Source organism: Tiliqua scincoides, chromosome 10, assembly GCF_035046505.1.
Source record: "Tiliqua scincoides isolate rTilSci1 chromosome 10, rTilSci1.hap2, whole genome shotgun sequence".
Classification (NCBI taxonomy): domain Eukaryota; kingdom Metazoa; phylum Chordata; class Lepidosauria; order Squamata; family Scincidae; genus Tiliqua; species Tiliqua scincoides.
In genome coordinates, this window is record NC_089830.1 from 3004433 (window position 1) to 3026580 (window position 22148).

Sequence of the window (22148 nt, forward strand, 5' to 3'; positions counted from 1 at the left end):
AAAAACTGCAGCTGAGGTTTTTTTGGGATGAGTGCCGTGGTCTAATACTAAAACTAAAAACTAAGTGCTAAAAAGACTAAAAACTAAGTTAAGTTTTTAGTTTTAGACCACGTCACTCATCCTGAAATACTTTTATAGTCCAGTATGTAGTCTAGCCATGAAAGCCTTAGCATGTTTATCAAACTGCAACTGAGCTTCTCCGTCACTGCTGTTGCCAAACATTACTCCCCCCCTCCGACACCAAAAGCCAGACGAAGAAGTCAGGTTTTTATGCATCCCCTGAAAGCGATTAGGGAAGGGGCCAACTGGGTCTCCACTGGGAGGGCATTCAGTGACGCTACCACTGAGAAATCCCTGCATGTAATGGGTGCCTAACATGTCTCTAAAGCAGCCATTTTCAACCACTGTGCCATGGCACACTGGTGTGCCGTGAGTGGTCCACAGGTGTGCCACAGGAATTTGGGGGAAGGTCATTTATTAATAGGGCCAATGCGAGATGTGAGCCCCCACTGGCAGCATGGTGTGCCTTGCCAATTGCCAAAAACCTAGTGGTGTACCTTGACAATTTTAGCACCTTGTCAGTGTGCCATGAGATGAAAAAGGTTGAAAATCACTGCTCTAAAGTGAAAGGCCATGGAAATGACCACTGGAGCATCCGGGCAGCCAGAAGGCATTCATACCTAAATACAAAATTGCAGATAAGCTCCTAACATGAAGGAGAGTGCTGTTTTTATATACGGTGCCATCAAAATCTACAGTGCTTACACAGAGAGAAAATTCAGGTCCCTGCCCCGTGAAGCTTGCAGTCTAGAGACTGACACATATCAGAGGTGGGGAAGAATCGTGCAGGCAGGCTTAGACCAGGGAACAATGCACTTGTTTCCACTGCATGCACCAGGTAGTGAGACTTGCACTCAAAACAGGTTGAAAACCTCTGCTGTGGACAGTATTTAAAATCTTAAAGAGACGGTGCTCTGAAAAATCTTGGTATTTTATAAAATAGGTCTTCAAACGCAAGGCTAGAGGAAGAATCGTCACAGAAAAGACGTGCCTGAAAACTTTCCCACCCCCTCCCTTCTTGCCACTGCTTGTCCCAATCTCTTCTCCTGGCCACTGCAAGTATTCTTCATGTGCAGAAAGCGATAAGCCCATCGAGTGTTATTTTAAGCACAGGCGCTGCCATGCAACGATGCGCATGCTCGGGGAAGGACAGAGATGGCAGCAGCACACTCATTGAGGGGGAAATGTCTCATCTTGCTTAATCACGAACTCCTGGCACAGGCTCTGAGCACAGCGGTCACTGTGGTGTGGGACTGGGTGTTCCTGAGTCACGTCCGCACTGACCGCAGCTTGGTCTGCTTTTGTGCCTTTAATGGAACTCCTTGCCGCAGGATGTGGTGATGGCATCTGGCCTGGATGCCTTTAAAAGGGGATTGGACAAGTTTCTGGAGGAAAAATCCGTTAGGGGTTACAAGCCATGATGTGTATGCGCAACCTCCTGATTTTAGACATGGGCTATGCCAGATGCAAGGGAGGGCACCAGGATGAGGCCGCTTGTTGTCTTGTGTGCTCCCTGGGGCATTTGGTGGGCCGCTGTGAGATACAGGAAGCTGGACTAGATGGGCCTTTGGCCTGATCCAGCGGGGCTCTTCTTATGTTCTTATGTAATGCCAGCTTGATTTGCTGGATTCAGCAGGCAGAGCTTAGCATGGCCCCCTCCCCATTTCTGTTTGCAGTTCAAGCTTCCCTTCCCCGGCAAGTAAAGGATGAGGATCACGAGATGAGAATTGGGCTGGCTCATCCGTGAGGTTTACTCAGCCGGTAGATTGGCAGGAAGCACCTGCTGCTGGCTTCCTCCTGCTCACTCACCACTGCAGCTCCTCTGCGCCCTGGATTTGAATAGGAAGAGGGGAATGGAGCAAAAGAGGAGGCGTGGAGGAGAGAAGAGCGGTGGGCTAGAGTGCCTTCCAACTTCCTTTGGAAATTCAGGGAGCAGGAGGTGGTGGCCGCAGCAGCAGGTGGACAGGGGTTACATTTGGAAGTCTCGGCCAGTCCCACAACCTACTTTGTGGCCAACCGGTGAGTTCCTGGCCTACCAACCGAAGAGCAATCTTTTCTACGAAGCATCAAGAAACACGTGATGCAGCGACACCAAAGTTAAGGTCATGGGAGACCCCCTGGGAGACCCCTTGGCAGGGCCTCTGAGAGGGGGGTGCAGGAGGTACCGTACCTGAGTTAAAAAGGGGGAGCCGGGAGCCAAAGGAAGCCAAAAGCGGGGACCTGAGAGCCAAATTCACATTTCAAGGGAGAAGGGAAGGGGCCCAAAGGAAACTTTGTACCCCGATACAATTCCTTTCAGTGGCTCTGCCCCCTAGGATGGGAGAGCTCCTGGGAACCCCATGCATGTGTTCACCCCACAAATGCCACCCTGAGTTTGATAATAGGAGAAAAATAGGACTGTAAAACAAAGTAATTACTTTCTATTACTTAAGAGTACTTTTCAGGGACCTCCTTGCCCAGAACATAGGCTGCCTTGTCTCCCTATGTTCCCAGTTGAGTGCCAAGGCACTGGGCCCCAAAGGTGTTGGCAGACCAGCCCCTGCTCTTACCTTCTGTAGCCACTGAGTGTTGTTCTCCAGGATGGTCTCCAGATGCTGGACCCTCTTGGCTGGCCATTTGGCCTCAGCTGGGTGTGGGGCATCCCTTTGGAGGGAGTTGGAGACCTGGTACGCAGCGGCAGGAGGCTCACAGTCCCCCACTTCCGGCAGCAGGAACGTGTAGGTGCAAGTACCATGCTGCACCTGGTGCCGGTGTCGCTCTGGGGCATCCTTCCCCAGTGGCAGGGGAGCCAGTCCCAAGGTGATGGGCTCGATCCCTGCCCACACTGCCAACAAGAGAGCTGTCGGTGCCCCCCAGCTCCCCATATTGCAGTCCTGCCTTCAGGCAGATTCCCTGGATCAAGAGTTCCCGCTCTCCACAGTGCCTTAGTGCAGCTGCAACTGCCGAGATGTGTTCGCAGGCAGCTCTTGACTTGGGAACTTCCACAAATCCTGTGACTGCCAACTGTGACGCCCTGGCATCGCTCGCTTCTCCTCCGATATCTGGTTCGTGTCCTCCTGACCACTGTCGGACGTTTCATTCGGATGAGTTTTGAACCCTCCCACCCTCTCCTCTTCTTGTCCGTCCGTCCCCTTCCTCCATGCCCCCTGCAGGGTTTATTGGAACACAGCCTGGTCTTGTTGAAAGATGCTTTTGCCTCTTTTTGCTCGCTGAGCCAAGCTCTGCTTCTGATGAGATAATGAGGACGCAAGAATTTGCTCTCCGGAGTCAACAGCCTTCTGCACCTCTCTCCAACACACTCCAGAGTTTTGGCCGGCTGGCCAGGAGAGTTGAACCGTGAAGCCAAAAAGCAGCACCGAGGGCTTGCGATGGCTCTCCAGATTTCTGGAGACACTGCCAGGGACCAAACCTCAGACTTTGGACATGCAAACTAAATGCTCCAGCATTGAGCTGCAGCCCTTCCCCAGGAAAGGAGCCCCTGCGAAGCAGGGATGATGACTTGTGCCTCTGGAGAACTCACTAATGATTGTTTTTACGAGTATGTGTGCCATGCATATTTATCCCACCTTTCAGAAACAAGGCAAACAAACATTTTTAAAACTGTAGTCGAGCCACTGACACATTTCTCACACTTAAAAACTGCACCTCGGTTCAAATCAGGCGGCAAAAGGCCATGCAAAGCAGAAATGCCTTTTTCCCCAGGAAAGTTATTCCAAATATTTAGCACTAATCTGTGGGGATGTGCATATGTTATGGTTAAAAACAGAAGTAGGACAAAGGGTCTGCACCCAGGCAATATAAATTCTGCACCAGAAAAGCTGGATTCTGCAACCTGCATGTATTGAGCAAATCTACGTGATTTATTGCTACGTGGCTTTAATTTATCCTGCAGTTTGTGCACCTCTGCATCTTCAGAGGACTGGTGTAGAAAAAGCTGCTTCATTGCCTACATAGTTCCTTGGCCAACCCCCATGGTTAATCACGGTGTGTGTGTGTGTGTAAACTGAACACTTTCCACATGCGCTGCCTCTGACGCATCCTCGGCATCACCTGGCAGGACAAAGTTGCAAACAACACAGTCCTGGAACGTGCTGGAATCCCTAGCATGTATGCACTGCTGAAACAGAGACGCCTGCATTGGCTTGGTCATGTCGTGAGAATGGATGATGGCCGAATCCCAAAGGATCTCCTCTATGGAGAACTCGTGCAAGGAAAGCGCCCTACAGGTAGACCACAGCTGCGATACAAGGACATCTGCAAGAGGGATCTGAAGGCCTTAGGAGTGGACCTCAACAGGTGGGAAACCCTGGCCTCTGAGCGGCCCGCTTGGAGGCAGGATGTGCAGCATGGCCTTTCCCAGTTTGAAGAGACACTTTGCCAACAGTCTGAGGCAAAGAGGCAAAGAAGGAAGGCCCACAGCCAGGGAGACAGACCAGGGACAGATGCACTTGCTCCCAGTGTGGAAGGGATTGTCACTTCCGAATCGGCCTGTTCAGCCACACTAGATGCTGTTCCAGAACCACCATTCAGAGCGCGATACCAGAATCTTTTGAGACTGAAGGTTGCCAACAACAACAAAAAACAAGTGTGTGTGTGTGTGTGTGTGTGTGTCAAGGAACCACGGAGGCAATGAAGTCCTGCCCTCAAACAACTAGAAATCTTGTTCTGCCGCTTCCACGGCTTTGAAGTTTTCAGCAGCTTTTTCTACACTAGTCCACCAATACCTTTGTCGCCATAAGGACTAGAAACTCTCTTTTCAAAAAAGAAGAAGAGAAAGCTAAGGTTCTCAATTTGTGTTGCCTGCACGCCTGTGAAACTGCAGCTTTTAGTGAGGCCTGTCCTGTGTATATCAAACACATCATGTGCATCAATTCTGGCAGCGTTGTTGGTGGATAGCTCACTTTGCCCATGGCTACCTAAGGAACTCATGGCTGAGATGATTTGAACATGGTAATAACTACAGACAAGCACCCCAGGGGTGGATTCTTTTGGGGGGCGGGGGGCTCACCTCCACTGCTCTACCTCCTCAGGCTCCTGAGATGGGAAACCAAGCAGAAAAGAAAGTGTGGAAGAGAGTCTCCGACACTCTAGCCTATCATTCTCCTCTCCTCCACACTTCCACTCCCTGCTTACTTTTCAAATTCAGGGAGGGTGTCGAGCAGCAGTGGAGGTAGCAGAAAGGGCACTGCCAGGTAAGAAGGGATGGCATTTGGCATGCTGCCTTGGGCACCAGAAGGACGTGGGCTAGCCCTGTGAGGAATAAGAACATCAGAGGAACACTGATAGACCAAGGGCCCATCTGGTTCAGCTTCTTGTATCTCACAGTGGCTCACCAGATGCATACAAGACAATAAGATCCCTGCATCCTGTTGCCCTCCCCTGCATCTGGCATTCAGAGATAGGCTACCCAGAGGTTGCATATAGTCATCACCGCTTGTGCCCAAACGTGACATGTGTTTGGGAAGCAGAGCACAGTGACAAAGAGAGAAGGAAGTTCCTCTTGTAATCAAAATGACTCTCACCAGACTGCTTGCTATTAAGTTGGAATGATGAGCATACGGAGTAGAAACTGAGGCCGAGGTCAAAGATCAAAGAAATATGTTACTTTCCATTCTCAACCACTCACTTGTATAGCATTTGGTTTAGGACCAGAGGTTCTGATAGCTTTGAACACACTCTGGCACCACGGCAAAGTTCAACATGACACCCCCCCTTGATGTCACACCTGGAAGTGTGGCTGCTTGCCACCCCCCAAGGGTCTTGAGGGGCAAGGGGGCAGCGGGTGGTCACAGACCAATTTTGGCCCCTCCTCCCATCTCCAGGGGAAAAAAAGTAGCAAAAAGTGCCACTTTTTCCTCTCTGAAGATTTAAAACATGTATATGGTGATCGCACATGGCTGTAACTCCCCCCAAGACTGAATTCTGGGGCAACTGCCCCCCCAGCAATGCTACTGTATCAGTGAACATAAGAACATAAGAACAGCCCCACTGGATCAGGCCATAGGCCCATCTAGTCCAGCTTCCTGTATCTCACAGCGGCCCACCAAATGCCCCAGGGAGCACACCAGATAACAAGACACCTGCAAGGCCTCCTGGGAATTGTAGTTAAGAACATAAGAACAGCCCCACTGGCTCAGGCCATAGGCCCATCTAGTCCAGCTTCCTGTATCTCACAGCGGCCCACCAAATGCCCCAGGGAGCACACCAGATAACAAGACACCTGCAAGGCCTCCTGGGAATTGTAGTTTACGAACATAACAACGGCCCCACTAGATCAGGCCAAGGGCCCATCTAGTCCAGCTTCCTGTATCTCACAGCGGCCCACCAAATGCCCCAGGGAGCACACCAGATAACAAGAGACCTCATCCTGGTGCCCTCCTTTGCATCCGGCATTCTGACATAGCCCATTCCTAAAATCAGGAGGTTGCGCATACACATCATGGCTTGTACCCCGTAATGGATTTTTCCTCTAGAAACTTGTCCAATCCCTTTTTAAAGGCGTCCAGGCCAGATGCCGTCACCACATCCTGTGGCAAGGAGTTCCACAGACCAACCACACGCTGATGGGTTGGAAGGAGGTGGCAGTAGCAGGGAGGGGAGGAGGCAGCTGTGGCCCATCCAGCCCCACAACCTGCAGTAGCTCAATGGCCAACAGCTGGTTGACAGACCGCAGTCCTGCTGCAGACTCCAGCCAGGTCCCTGCAGCGCTGGCCTGTCCAAGAGACTGACAGCAAACTGCTTCTAACAGCCCCAGCCTGAGTTATTTGCTTCTGGGGAGCTGCTCCAGGTTGGGGACTGGAGGGAAGCTAAGAGCACCCCCCTACAGTTGGGCCTTTCATACAAGTCCTCCCTAAACAGCTGTGCCTCATTCCCAAACCGGGGGGGGGGGGGGGTGCGCAACAAGGAATGCCGCCTGATGCTGTCTCAGCACTCCAGTCTCAAAACTGTGACGCTGTTCCTTGTGCACTGCTGTGTATCCCGGAAGTGCAGAACTTCTGGTTTCATTTGCGGGGACAGCGCGGATGCTGTAAATGAAACCAGAAGTCCTGCACTTCTGGGTTTTATAGCAGCACACAGGGAACTGCGTCAGGAGGGACATGATCGGCTTTTCGCTGGAGAAAGTAGAAAGCAGATCATTGTGCTTGCATAGGTGGCAGGAGCTTGCCGGGTGCATGTGGGGGTACACCGGTGTTCTCAGGGCATAGGATTGAGCTGCCAGCATAGCAAGGGGGGTTAGATTAACTTCCTGCTGTTATGAATCGTCGCTGGCCTTGACGTAGGCTGTGTTCGTTGTCAACTGGGAAAGAGCAGGAGGTGACCTTGCAAGCATGCCTCTAGCATGCTTCTAGCTCAATTCAAAAGCGCATAGGAAAACGGCACCAAATTCAAAAGTAGATGGGGTTTTCAACCACACAGGTGCAGTGGCTAGAGTGGCACCATCTTGTCTACTATACAGAATCATTACAATGGAGGTAGCCATGTTTCCTAGCCCCAGAAAGTTTGCCAGTGCGCTGAGTGTGCTAGAAGGTGAAAAACAAATGCAACCCTAGCATGCTGGTTGGAGTAAAAGAACAGCTCTCTAGTGCTTCTAGTACTAGAATGAATGCAACCATAGAAGTAGTCATTGACTGTGGGCCCAATCCTGTGCATGTCTACTTGGAAGTAAGTCCCATCGGGGCTCACTTTCAGGAAGTATGTCCCATTCCGGCTCACTCCCAGGTAAGTATGGATAGAATTGTTGCCCAAATCTCTCATTTTTGACTACAATCATTGACTGTGTTTTCCATATTTCTTTGCTCACTTGCCACATTTGGCTCTTCTCTGTCCCTGTGCATGCGCAATGCCTATGACATCTGCCAAACTAGATGCGGTACTGCTTTATGCAGCTGATGGACTACAGCCCACTGCCCGAAATAAATTGGTGAGCATTTAAAGCAACCATTTCCAATCTTTTTAATCCCATGGCACACCAACAAGGTGCTAAAATGGTCAAGGAACACTGTCAGTTTTTGAACCGTTGACAAGGCACACCGCATTGACTCTCCCTCAAACTCCCGCTACACACCTGTGGACTGTTTGCAGCACGCCAATGTCGCTGCTTTAAACATGACTCTTGTTTAAGACTCTGGATTACAAAACTCCTGGCTTATAAATGTAGAGGAAGTGGGGAATGGACATCAGAACTGGGCAGCTTCTGAAATTGCACAGATCCGGAGTGGGGAGAGTACAGATGAGGTTTGCCACAGATCAAGTTTCCTTTTGAATTTGGATTGTTTTCCCAATTGTCAAACACTGTATGTTGAATAAGAGGATCTTCAAATTTAAAATCCTCTGGAGTGGGAAAGAATTATTGCTGTAATGACCCCTAAATCAAAGTGGTTCAGCTGGCCAAAATATTTGCATTTCAGGGCTATAATGAGTATCGCTACACACACACAAGTCCTGCAAAATTTAAAATATGCAGGGGTGATTGGACTGGATGGGATGAGCTATTTTGCAAGATCTTCCAGACAGTGATGGCTGGGGGGCCCCCCCCCCCGGCGGGCTGTTTACAATCAACCCAGTTAAAGAATTCATAGTTGATAGCCTGCCTTTTAAATCAGGTCAGTGGTTTCATTTGAATAAACTACGTATTTTGCCAAAGCCTCACTGTAGTTGCTTTTTTTTTTTTTGAGCTATTGAAAGATATGCGAGGGTGTAATTGTACATTTAGCATTTACTAAAAAAAATTAAGCACCTCAAATGTTTGTCTGAAATTTTTTTAATAATCATTTTTTTCATTCACTGCTGCAGAAACACTTTGTATCCTCAAAGAAAACACACAACAGTGACTCTGTCATAGTTGGAAAGAATCTTAGAGGTCATCTAGTCCAACTGCCTCCTCAGAGAAGGCAACTGCTACATCCACCCTGACAGACGGCCATCCAGCCTCTGTTTGAAAACCTCTGGACTCCATTGATAGAAACACTTTCACTGAGTAAAATCAGTCCCTGCTACGTAATCAAGTGAAGTTCTGGATTATTGGGCTTCAAATGGTAGGTTGGAAAACCAAGGCTGGCCCACCCTAAAGACCAACTTAGTAGGTCGCCTAGGGCCATTCCCATTGTCTGCCCACCTCTTCTGACCCTTCTCCTTTTTCCAGTTGCTGAATTCTGAAAGGAGGAAGGGAATAAATGTTTCTCCTCCACTTGTCCTCTTTTGTTCCGTTCCTCTTTCTTCGTGAATCCAGGAAGTGGGAAGAGGAGGAGGAGAGTTAGCTGGTTGCACACAGCCACGAAGGGCCGGCCCATCGATGAGACCAAATGAAGCAGTTGCCTCAGGCAGTAGATGGGGGGGGACATGTCCCATTTGCTTCTCCTTCTATTCCCTGGATTGGAAAAGGGAGGACAGAGAGGAAGAGGAAATGTTTGCAGGGAGTGCTGAGCTAGAGCATGGAGAAGGGGGTGGAGCAGAGGCCGGCTCATGATGGGGCAAGGGGGCAGTATTTGGCATGCTGCCTCAGGTGCCTGGAGGTCTTGTGTTGGCCCTGTTGGGACCCACAACTTGGTCACACCTTGACATCAAAAAGGTCAGGACAACAACATTGTGACTACTATTTTTGTTGAAGATGAAAAATGGACAAGTAACGAAAATTGAAATTGCTCCATTGTTTGGAGCAGTGGCGGGTGACGTGACGCAGATACCCTCACCAGCAGCGCGCACACTCTTTTCTTCTGCCCTACAGTCCTCTCTTGTCAAACCCTGTGTTGGAAGTTTTGTGCACTTAACCCTGCACAACCATTTTCGATCAGAGTGGGAGAATGCAGGTATCCACCATGAGCAACCCCAGTTGTGTCGCTCCGCTCACAATTATCTTGGGAAAATAAGAACGTAAGAACAGCCCCACTGGATCAGGCCATAGGCCCATCTAGTCCAGCTTCCTGTATCTCACAGTGGCCCACCAAATGCCCCAGGGAGCACACCTGATAACAAGAGACCTGCATCCTGGTGCCCTCCCTTGCATCTGACATAGCACATTTCTAAAATCAGGAGGTGGCACATACAAATCATGGCTTGTAACCCCTAATGGATTTTTCCTCCAGAAACCTGTCCAATCCCCTTTTAAAGGCATCCAGGCCAGATGCCGTCACCACATCCTGCAGCAAGGAGTTCCACAGACTGACCACACGCTGAGTAAAGAAATATTTTCTTTTGTCTGTCCTAACCCAACTATCGTCTGTCTCTGCCTCCAAGTGCTCATCAAGTATTGTCTTTTTCTCTCCACATCCAAAGGCAGACATATTCTCCTCTCCGCAGACATCAGGCTCCCAACATGTGGCCTGTCATCTCGAACAGTCTGCAGATGCCAATCCGTGGCCCAGAAAAACACCGACTTGAGGATAATCTTTCTCACTTGAGCAGGATCAAATCCAAGTCTTTGTTAGAAACTGATTGTTAACTTGGGGGCATTATGTCATGTACATTCAATGTATATAATGTCTGTACATTCTGGCTCACACTCCTGGTTTGGAAGGTGATTCTGGTTAATGATGAATTTATTTTGGCTATATGCAGAACCCAAATTTGAATGCATCTGTGGAGCGACTGTCTGCTTTTCCATGAGACGCCATGATTGTGCTCCTGAGCGGTTGCCAATGCTGGCTGGCTCCACCTTGGCCTGGGAGGATGCTCCTGGCCAAGTGTTAGCTGCAGTGGAGTGTATGGCAATCTTTCATTGAGAAGCATTGCTGGATGTGAAGGAAAAACTCACTGGCAGCTACAGGGAGAGAGCAGCAAGGTCGGCCTGGAGTTAAAGGGAGATTGAGAGGAGGGGGCAACAGCTGGATTCAGACATAATGTGAAACTCTGGTTTGTTTAACCAAAACATCATTTTGCATATGTCTGAATTGTGGTTTCTTTGGGGCCAGTAAACCAGGTGTTAAATAGGTGTTAGATAGGCGTTATATAGGTGCAATATAGGTGCTAGATAAGCGTTAGATGGGCGTTAGGTGCTAAATAGGTGCTCTATGTGTTATATAGGCGCTCTATAGGTGCTAGATAGATGCTAGACAGGCGCTCTATAGGTGCTAGATATTTGTTATATAGGCTCTTCATTATTTTCTCTTCCTGGAACGCGGGGAGTTTCGGGTCTTTGATGCTTCTCCAGACTCCTCCTCTGATTCTGCCCCCCAGAGCAGATCCCGACATCACGGCGCCCTGGAAACCCCTCCGGAGTCCTGGCTCCAGCCTGATTCGGGGCTGGGCTGGCGGAGCCCCGTCAGCAGCGAAGGTCTGCAGGCGAAGCGCGCCCTCGCCTGGAGGCAGCGCACACCTTCTGAGGACCAGGCTCCGCGGGGCGTGCTGGGAATTGTAGTCCCCCCAGAGAGGAACGGCGGCTGAAAAGACAGCACTTCCGGTTTCCTCACGCCACCATATGAGTGGCGGGGCGGAATCAGAAGTGAGCGGTGGGCTGCAGCGACACCGTCCGCGCGCGCGCGCGCGAACCGGAAGTGATGCTTTTTGACCCCTGAGGGGAGAAAGGCTGCTCCTGTACCAGGCGCAGGTCTTCCATTCTGAACCGGAAGTGCGTGTTTGCACGGCAACGTCCACCTGAAGTCTGGCATCCGCAAGCCCCGCCCACCGCATTAGACCACCCCGTTCCCTGCGTGCCGCCGAGGGGCGTGGCTTTCCCCGCGCGGTGAATTGCGGGAGTTGGAGTCCCGGCGCGCTGAGGGTAAGGGGGCGTGGCCGGCTTTCCTCGTCCTCCACTGACCGTCTTCCGCCGGGCGGAGGAAGCGGCGTCGTCGAGGGAGCGGAGCCGGCAGGATGGCGCGGCAGGGCAGCCGCGGGGGCGGCGAGAGCAAGAAAATGGTAACAGAGGTCGGGGGGAGGGGCCGCCAGCGGCTGAGGGGACCCGCCGGGCCTCCCCTGAGTCCGCCCCCGCCGCGCTCTCATTGGCCCCTCTGGCTGTCACTCAGGGACTCGCCCCCCAGGGGTCCGGGCGCTGCAGCAGCTGCCTCTCCCCAACGCTCTAGCCCGCGTCTCGTCTCCTCCTCCACTCTTTCCCCTCGACACTCTAGCCCTCCACTCGCTTCCTCCTCCACACTTCCTCCCTCACCCCCACTTGACGCTCTAGCCTCCACTCTCGCCTCCTCCTCCACACTTCCTCTTTTTTCCTTGCTGCATTTCCTTTTCATCCCACCCCCCCAGGCGCTCCCTCCCCTCCCTTTGCCCCCACAACAGTCTTGCAAGGTAGGCGAGGCCAAGAGAGCATGACTGGCCCAGGAAGCTTTGTGGCCAAGTGGGATTTGAACCCGGATCACCCGGGTCCTGCTCTTGACCCACTGCACTGTCCTGGCTCTTCCCCGGGCGCTCCGCCCTCTGGGGACCTCAACCTTTTCTCTCCGTCCCAGTATGTGAATAAATAACGAGGCTGCAGACCCCCTGTGGATCCTGCCCCTCCCCAGACCCCTTTCCCCCATCTGCAGGACCCCTTAGTGAATGGTGCTGGGAGGACGTTATGGGGTGGGATCCACACCCAGCACCCTCCCAGCAGTGAGCGGTGCCCAGGAGGGGCGGGATCCATATTCTCATTGGGGACCACAGGAAGGGTGACCCTGAAGCCTGATGCTGGTGGAAGATCTTTCAGCACCAACCCGAGCAGTTCAGGGGCACAGAAGTGATGTCATCAAGTGATGTCGTCAGCCTAGAAGGGATGTCATGGCCAGGAGTGACATCATCAATTTCAGCTTCGAACCTAAGCTGCCATCAGTCAAACAGCCCATGACTCGCAGGGTCATGCGGTGGGTGGGGAGGCAAGTGAGGCAGAGCCTCCCCACCGGTGTCCTTTGAACATTGCTGCCGCCGTGGGAGGCACCCAAGCACCCACCACAGTCTCCTGGTACTTGGAGGCATACAACAGATGCCTCCTGCTTTCCCTGGTACATAAGAACATAAGAACATAAGAACAGCCCCACTGGATCAGGCCATAGGCCCATCTAGTCCAGCTTCCTGTATCTCACAGCGGCCCACCAAATGCCCCAGGGAGCACACCAGATAACAAGAGACCTCGTCCTGGTGCTCTCCCCTACATCTGGCATTCTGACTTAACCCATTCCTAAAATCAGGAGGTTGCGCATACACATCATGGCTTGTACCCCATAATGGATTTTTCTTCCAGAAACTTGTCCAATCCCCTTTTAAAGGCGTCTAGGCTAGACGCCAGCACCACATCCTGTGGCAAGGAGTTCCACAGACTGACCACGCGCTGAGTAAAGAAATATTTTCTTTTGTCTGTCCTAACCCGCCCAACACTCAATTTTAGTGGATGTCCCCTGGTTCTGGTATTATGTGAGAGTGTAAAGAGCATCTCCCTATCCACTCTGTCCATCCCCTGCATAATTTTGTATGTCTCAATCATGTCCCCCCTCAAGCGTCTCTTTTCTAGGCTGAAGAGGCCCAAACGCCGTAGCCTTTCCTCATAAGGAAGGTGCCCCAGCCCCGTAATCAGCTTAGTCGCTCTCTTTTGCACCTTTTCCATTTCCACTATGTCTTTTTTGAGATGGTGCTCTAGTTCAGTGTTTTCAGCCTATTTTGTTCCCCTCAGTTCCCACAACTAAGGATTTGCAACCCCATTGGGGTCCAGCCCCAAGGTTGAAGAACACCAGTCTAGCCCGCCTCTCTTCTCCGGTTGTGGTTCGTTCTCCCTGACTCTCCTCAGCTCTTGATTTTCAAATTCAGAGAACTGGAGGGGGAACAGTGGGAGCACTCCCCCCCCCATGCAAGAGGAATCATTCTGACCCACTTTACAGGACTGGTGCAAGGGTGACTGAGAATCCACATGAAACTTAGGGAACCCTGAGCTTGGTGTGGATTAGGAGTGCGAACCGTTATTCAGTAGAGAGGAGGACTGCTCCTGTTTTAGAGAGGTAAATTGGGTGTCCTGTTTAAAATGTATTCTCTTTAAATCCTCCTAACTTTTCCTACAAATCTAGGTGACGCTTCTGGGTCTTAGCAGTTGTTCTGCACCAGACAATGCCAGGTAGAGCAACATTGCCGTGCTCTGAGCAACTGCAGGCAACATTGCCGTGCTCCCAGTGCGCAACCAGACACTCAGGAATGTGGGGAGTGAGCATTAATCCAGGGCTGTCACCACAATTGGCTGGCTGTATGGTGTAGAGCAGGGGTCTCCAAACCCTGGCCCGGGGGCCAGGTGCAGCTCGCAGCAAGTCTCTTTCCAGCCCACGGCCAACCTCTTGTCCCCTGAAAGCCTCTGGCCCACTCAACTGAACATGACCAGAACTGTGCTCTGATTGTGTCTGGAGGGTGTTCTGAGGGCCAGAGAGGTTGAATGAATGAGCCCATTGATTCATTTATTCACTCATCTAAGTCCTATCTCTATTTATTTAAATTTTATGTTTAAATTGTTTTTCCAGCCCTCCACACCATGCCAGATATTTGATGCGGCCCTCTGGCCAAAAAGTTTGGAGGCCCCTGGTGTAGAGTAAACAACTGGTGCCACCTGGCATAAGGGGCTCAGGTGTACTTTTGGAGCTGCTTTCCATGTTGCAGCAAAAGAGGAATCCTGAGCGTTTTGACTGCAGGCTGACTGGGCCTTTCTTGTGGGATACGAAGGAAGTTTGTGTGTCCGAAACCTCTTGGTCATTTGCTCCTTCCCATAGCTGTGCTGACTGCACATTTTCAGGTACGCAAATGCCCTTCAGGCGGAATGCTCAGAATTGACCCTTGGTGGAAATGGAGGATGCACTTTTGCTTTATTGCATGAAGTGACCCTCCTGTGTACCCAAGATCCCTTCAGAAATGTTGAGCAAGCCCTTCTGGTATTAGTGCTGATTGTTGTCTGATTTTTAAGTAATGTGGATCATAAGTATTGTAGTCATTTGTGCGGTAGCAAAATAGTGCTGTAGACCAATTTGTTTCTGGATAGTAAGCAGTCTCCATAGAGAGATTTTAGCCTTTATAGAAATTCCCCATATGATTAGCTATGACTTTCCCTTTGTAGAGTGTTAGTGTGTTTGTCGCTTGGCTCTTTAACTTAGTTCTGGATTATCAGTCCACCAGAAACCTACATGAAGATGCTGTGGGAAATTGCAAGATAACCTTGCCCTGGTGGTGCGTGCTTCACTCCCTAATTTTTTTTCTTCTCATCAGGCTCTAATCCAGCAAGCTAAGACGTTTTGTGAAATTGTGGTGTGTGGTTATGATCTGGTTTGATGATGAGTGGTTTTCAACCCATATAGAACCTGAAAGGTGGGGTTGAGATTGGCCATATTGGACAGTGATTGGGGGTCTGTGCCCATCAGTGGGGCTACCTGATCAGAACCCTCAGTATTTGTGGCAGTGGTAGTGTCCGGGGCACAGTGGAGGCTCAGTGCAGGAACTTCGTCCCAGGGCTTCCAGAACCCTGGTGCCAGGACTGCAGAAACCTGCTTTGAATATTCCTAGGGTGACATCGCTCATTAGATGTTATTTGTGCCCTTTGGTGTTGAGTGTACCCATTTTGTTGTGGACAAATCTCTTGACTTCAGGTGTACTTAAGTGACCAGATACTGCCACAGCAGGGGGTTTATGGCACCTACAGTATCTAACATGCCGGGAAAGCACATATAAGACATTCTGGTCCTGTCCCGTCTCCCCTGGTTGTCTTAGAATGCCATTGGTTCAACCAAGCTGCTTCAATTGCAGAGCACTTATTTTTGTAATGCTGAGCGTTATTAAACAGTTGACCCCAAAATGAGGACCTCAGGTATAGGTATACTCAGGAGGGAAAGCCCTTAGCGACTACATCTTAGACTGAGAGCAGCCGGGCATTCTCCATTCCTTTTCCTTCATGAGCTGTTCTATTCAGCTGCCTTGCCTGACTCCACTAAAATGCCACAATTCTTCACTAACATGTTCAAACCCTTTTGCCTGTTTAACACCTTTCCCTATGTGTGGGAAACTGGGTTAAAGGAATCTTCTGGCGTCATTCCAAGCCACATAGCTGTCAGAGTCTGGCCCACCTAGTTTCAGAGATGGGCCCAGGTTGCACACAGCCTGCTTCTCACGTCTCTCTAAAGTAAATCGAGCAACCAGCACCCCTTTACCCCTTGAGAAAGATGTTTGGTGTGTAACTGGTCCCTGTTGGCCTCATCAGGTGCCATTAAGGTGGAAACAGCCTGCTGGGTTCCTAGGTGGCACCAGGAAAACCTTAATTATTCCAAATGTGCCTTCACTTTCTTTTCTGCAGTTATGCTTTGTGTGAGCTTGTGAGAACGTGGTGTAATCTGTGTTGTCTCACTAAACTTTGACGTTGTCTTTTTTTTTCTCCCCTTTCTGCTTGCCTCCTGCTTTCATTCTGTAGTATTGGTATTTGCCATTCATTTCACCTTCCGCATCTATGCATCTCATGGTAGGTGATAGGTTTCTTAATCTGAGACTAGCTATTGCTGCTGTTTAAGATGATCCCTTAATAAAACCTTAAGCAAAACAGACCAGGTTGATAGAGACCTTTAAAATGACGCATTTCAGCCTTTAACAGGCAAATGGATGTGAAACAACAGTTGTGAGGTCTGCTGGATTTAGTGTGGAACATTTCAGTGGTATTGGGATTAGGGAATAGGCTGGAGACATAGCAGCCTGTTCTTTCCATTTCTTTATTGATGCTGTCAAAGACTGAATGCACGTTCATCCTAACCCCAAGATGCTCCTTCGAGCAGACTTTTATGTTAAATGGCTGCAGGTAGAAAAACCTGCATCCAGCTTCATTAGGAGCTATCAAAATTTCAGTTCCCTGCAGGAGCCCTTTCCAAGTCCAGAGCTACATTATACTCCTCCTACAGATAAACACACACAGAAACATCAGACCTAAAGATTTTGGAGGTGGAAAACCACGTTGCTCATTGTGCTTTGGTGACAGTGTCACACACTGTGATGCGTGTCACACTGCTGTTCAGCCTTCTGCTTCCTTGCGAGTGTGCGTGCCTTTGGTCTGCAGACTTGGTCATACCCAAGCCCACGACCTGCCTTCTCCTTGTCCGGAAGTGCCACCAGCTCCTGCTGTTTGTGGCATCTGTGCTGCAAGCTAGTCACTCATGTCAGAAGAGGTCATTCTAACTGCTAAAGACTGTGTCTTTCTTCTCATGAGCATTCATGACCTGCTGTGTGGAAGATGTGTGCCCATCTGAAAAGCAGGTGGTGTTGGGGTGACTATGTGCAGGTGGTTACTTTAGTCTCTTGGCTCTCAGTTAAAATCCATCACTTCAGATTACCAGGAACAGAGAACTACAACTGAGGCTAGTTCACTAGAGTGTAAAAGACTGTGAAGTTTTTTTTTCCCAGCTCTAACAACCCAGTCGTATGGGCTAAAAGTGCCGCCAGAATGCGTGTTCCATCATTGCTGGCTGCTGAAAAGTCGCCATAAAGCACTTTTGGCAGTGCGCTGAGCAGCGCACTCCTGGAGTGTTGGCGGGAAGGGCAGAGCCTTCCTACGCGTGACACCAGACCTGCAAAGACTTGCTGAGGCAGGTAAGATGGAGGCAAGCAATGCTGGCACATGCCGAATTTTATCCAGAACAGCCAGCACAGGACTGAGGAGACCTATTACAGAGCAGGAGATGGGATTGTGCAGGAGTAAAGAGATTTAAATCCCTTTTCCTTGCTGAAGCCTCCTGACCTGCTCCTCACTGCATACAGCGCACATGCTTTTGATGTGGCTGCACCAGTGGGGGGGTTGATAGGCCTGTTAGCTAAGCTAGAAGCAATGGCGCACCATGAATGTGATAGACTGCAGGTGGCTTTCCTCACAACAGGTCTGAGGCCTTGATGAGGAAGGGAAACCGAGGCTATCTGTAAATGTAGCTTTTTCCTGTCCAGGGCTGTCAACCAACAGCCTGTGGACAGGGTGCTTTCTTCTGTTTGTTTTTCTCCACAAAATGAATGTGTTTTTCTTTCAATGGATAGACTTGGAAGTACCTGCAAGATTCATGCGAAAGCATGTACCTTTAAGGCAGAAGCTTTCTTGCCCCTTTTCCTTTCTCCCTCAGGCCAAACCAAACTAGCCCTGGAAGTGACTCCTAAGCATTTGCGACCTTTCCTATCTGACCAGTGCTAACTGTGTTTTGAATTTGTCTAGAGCTCGGAGCTCTTCACCCTGACCTATGGGGCTCTGGTCACTCAGCTGTGCAAGGACTACGAGAACGATGAAGATGTAAACAAACAGCTTGACAAAATGTGAGTCTGCTGGCTGTGGGCAGGGTGGGATCCTTCCCAAAGATCACAGATCAAGTTGCAGATGCTGGGGGTTTGCTGTAGGTTCTTTGCGCAGAATGAATCCTGTCCTTCGGAATTCTCTGGCACTCTCTAGACCATTTTCCTCCTCCTGCTGCAGTCTTATGCCTTGCTGGTCTTACGTGTTGTTGCTTTGACAGGGGCTACAATATAGGGGTTCGACTCATTGAAGACTTCCTGGCCCGTTCCAACGTGGGGAGATGCCATGACTTCAGGGAAACTGCTGACGTAATTGCAAAGGTGATACCACCTGGTTTTGATTATCTGAAAGATTTATACCCTGCCTTTTGAACCCACAGCCCTCAAGACTCTCATCCAAGTACACACACTGCTATTGGCAGGTAGAGGAGAAGCAGCCTTCTTGCAACTGACTGGGGCTAAGATGTTCTTCCTAGGAGGCAGTGGGTGCAACCTCCTAGTGTCTTGTTGGCCATTGGCTGATGGCGGAGGCCTTTTAAGTTCCTTGATCGCCAGTATGCCTGCCAGTTTTTGAGAATTGCATTATGGGGGTAAAAATCCTTAAGGACACAAGTTTTCTGGTTGCACAACAGAGTTTGTGGAACCTTACTGCACGCAGTGCAGTCTGGAAGCACGTGTAGTGTGCCAAAGTTATAGAAACAGAGTTGGAAGGGACCTAAAAGGTCATCTAGTCCAACCTCCTGCCTCTAGCAGGAAATTCTCCTAGAACATCTCCAACAGGTGCTTGTCGAGCCTCTGCTTGACAGTCTCGAGTGAGGGAGAACCCACCACCTCCCTTGGCAGCTGTTCCACTGGCAAACTGCCCTTACCGTCAGAAATTTTGTCCTGATATCCAATGTGTAAGAGAACTTCCCGATTTCTTTATTGGCGGCGGATCCTCCGACTGCAACTTGAGCTCCTCCAAATTTAAAAGCTGTTTGGAGCATGTGAGTTTCTGATAGTGCACACACAGAGCTTCCCCACCCCCCTTTCGGTGGGCCTCCCTAACTTCAGCTCTTCCAGCAAACCACAAAGCTGCTTTTTGAACCCTGGTTTTACAGCAGGGGGGTTGTTGAAGCCAAAGAAAATAACTACTGTGGACTTTGTATCTGTTGGAGGTGCTTCTGCCACCTTGACATGGGTCTTTTGTTGACTGTCTTCATGCACGTTGAATAGTTTGCATTACGCATCTTTTTCTAGAGAAGAACAACACTGCTATCAGGTGCTCAGTGATCTCTGAGAAAGAGAGAGAGAGAGATGCAGCATGCTAACAGTGCATTGTTTGAGTTTAGTCCTTGCATCATGTTTTGTCTTGCTTGGCAGATGGCATTTAAAATGTACTTGGGGATCACCCCGAGCATCACCAACTGGAATCCTGCTGGTGACGAGTTCTCCCTGATCTTGGAGAACAACCCCTTGGTGGACTTTGTAGAGTTGCCGGACAACCACTCCTCTCTCGTTTACTCCAACCTGTTGTGCGGGGTGCTGCGGGGAGCCCTGGAGATGGTAAGCTGGGTGGGAGGGGAAGGGGATGCTGATCAAGGCAGTGGTTCTGTGTGGGACAATGCATTGCAGATGGATGAAATGTCAGGCCATAATTTTCTGCATCCAGCCAAGATGCCCGGACTTGGAGATCTTCACTGAATTACGCAAGTTAAAGGGCAGCAGGTGTGCATTAGCCTGTTTGGAAGAATAAATTCTGTGTTCTGAATGTTGAAAGGATTTGGAATTTTTTAGATAGGGCAGTGGCAGAGACGGGGGCGGGTTAGAAGGAAAGGTTCACCAAGGGACCACGGAATAGAGAGCTGTGCAGGGTTACTGAAGCGCCACGTGCTGGTCAACGGAACTGCTGCCCAGCATCGCCCTCGTTCTGTGGTGTTCTCAAGCTCTGTTCTACATGTGATCACCCTTTCCAGTGATCACATTGTGTCACCTTTATTTTAATGAATGTTTTGATTGTATAAAAAGCTACCAAAATCTGTCTCTTCAGAAAATGGCAGGTGCGCTTCAATGTCAGTAAGTGTAAGGTCATGCACATTGGGGCAAAAAATCAAAACTTTACATATAGACTGATGGGATCTGAGGTGTCTGTGACAGATCAGGAGAGAGATCTTGGGGTGGTGGTGGACAGGTCGATGAAAGTGTCGACCCCATGTGCGGCGGCAGTGAAGACCAATTCTATGCTTGGGATCATTGGAAAAGGTACTGAGAGCAAAACGGCCAATATTATAATGCCGTTGTACAAATCGATGGTAAGGCCACACCTGGAGTATTGTGTCCAGTTCTGGTCGCAGCATCTCAAAAAAGACATAGTGGAAATGGAAAAGGAGCAAAAGAGAGCGACTAAGATGATTACGGGGCTGGGGCACCTTCCTTATGAGGAAAGGCTACGGCGTTTGGGCCTCTTCAGCCTAGAAAAGGGACGCCTGAAGGGGGACATGATTGAGACATACAAAATTATGCAGGGGATGGACAGAGTGGATAGAGAGATGCTCTTTCCACTCTCACGTAACACCAGAACCAGGGGACATCCACTAAAATTGAGTGTTGGGAGAGTTAGGACAGACAAAAGAAAATATTTCTTTACTAAGCCTGTGGTCGGTCTGTGGAACTCCTTGCCACAGGATGTGGTGACGGCATCTGACCTGGATGCCTTTAAAAGGAGATTGGACAAGTTTCTGGAAGAAAAATCCATTAGGGGTTACAAGCCATGATGTGCATGTACAACCTTCTGATCCCGAAATGGGCTATGTCAGAATGCCAGATGCAAGGGAGGGCACCAGGATGAGGTCTCTTGTTATCTGGTGTGCTCCTTGGGGCATTTGGTGGGCTGCTGTGAGATACAGGAAGCTGGACCAGATGGGCCTATGGCCTGATCCAGTGGGGCTGTTCTTATGTTCTTAAGGACAGAAAACCACACAACCTTTGGTGGTGGAATATTATTCAGGGTGTCACCAAGTTGAACAATAGGTAGAGCCTTCTACGAGGGGTGTTTGGAGCATATTTCTTCTGGAGTGTCAGTGCAGAACAGGGAGGAGTTTAGTTGCTGCTATCTTGCAGCAAAGCCCTCTGCTGGGGGTGGGATCTCCTGTGCTTTGTAATCTTCTTTAGAAGAAGGGAGAACATTATGCTAAGGCTAGAGTTAATCCGAGTGCACTGTGAGAGTATTCAGTATCGGGTTTCTTGGTCTGTATTAACTCTTGGATGAGGATTGTAAAGCAAAGAAATAGCTAGCGACCTTTGATGTGATGATTGGGGGGGGGAAGATTCTTGTCCTTGATCCTTTGCACAACATTCCAAAGAGATAGGCAGAGATAGGAAGTATCCCAGACAAGTACAGGAAAAACCTAAGTTTCTGTCTCCTACGCCACAGGTTCAGATGGCCGTGGATGTCAAGTTTGTCCAGGACACGCTGAAAGGGGATGGGGTCACAGAAATAAGGATGAAATTCATCAAGCGAATTGAAGACAATCTCCCTGCTGGAGAAGAGTGAGTCCCCGAGCAGCCTTCCACTTGAACTGGAGGGGATTAGCCAGCCCCACCTCGGATGTGTGGACATGTAGTGCCCCCTGTACGTTTGGACACTCTTGACTGGTTAATTAAGATGATGATCTACTTTATTTCCTTAGGAATCCACTGTTCTGTTTTATTTCCATGGATTTGTATTTAAAGATCTTTGTAGGAGAAAAGACCACCCACTTCCAGTTTCTAAGTTTTGGCTCTGTGCAGATACACAGGGTGTTAGAACCTGGTTAACTTGAGCCTTGATGCCACAAGCCTGTCCCAGCCACAAATGCCGACCCTCTTGACACACAGCAGATGAAGATCATCAACAACCTCCCTTCCTCCATCCCTTTGCTGAT

General features: G+C 49.8%; 2 protein-coding genes across 2 annotated transcripts in view; one reads left to right on the forward strand and one right to left on the reverse strand.

Annotated features, from left to right (window-relative positions):
• Window positions 1-3291, reverse strand: part of LOC136661206 (angiopoietin-2-like) — a 31196-nt gene extending 27905 nt beyond the window's left edge. The window contains exon 1 of the mRNA XM_066638255.1: window positions 2610-3291. Within this exon, the coding sequence (XP_066494352.1) occupies window positions 2610-2924 (315 nt within the window). The 5' untranslated portion in view covers window positions 2925-3291. The remainder of the gene's footprint in view (window positions 1-2609) is intronic.
• Window positions 3292-11815: 8524 nt separating this feature from the next.
• On the forward strand, window positions 11816-22148 carry TRAPPC3 (trafficking protein particle complex subunit 3). The gene is made up of 5 exons (XM_066638493.1): window positions 11816-11910; window positions 18173-18270; window positions 18468-18567; window positions 19609-19791; window positions 21659-22148. Exons 1-5 carry the CDS (start codon window positions 11866-11868, stop codon window positions 21776-21778), a joined length of 546 nt encoding a protein of 181 aa, XP_066494590.1. The 5' UTR covers window positions 11816-11865; the 3' UTR covers window positions 21779-22148.

Bases quoted from the DNA above. Each gene is read 5' to 3' on its own strand.
- TRAPPC3 (XM_066638493.1), top strand. From the start codon at position 11,866: ATGGCGCGGCAGGGCAGCCGCGGGGGCGGCGAGAGCAAGAAAATG. The intron at 11,911-18,172 runs GTAACAGAGGTC...GAATTTGTCTAG, and splicing joins GCGGCGAGAGCAAGAAAATG to AGCTCGGAGCTCTTCACCCT. The intron at 19,792-21,658 runs GTAAGCTGGGTG...CCTACGCCACAG, and splicing joins TGCGGGGAGCCCTGGAGATG to GTTCAGATGGCCGTGGATGT.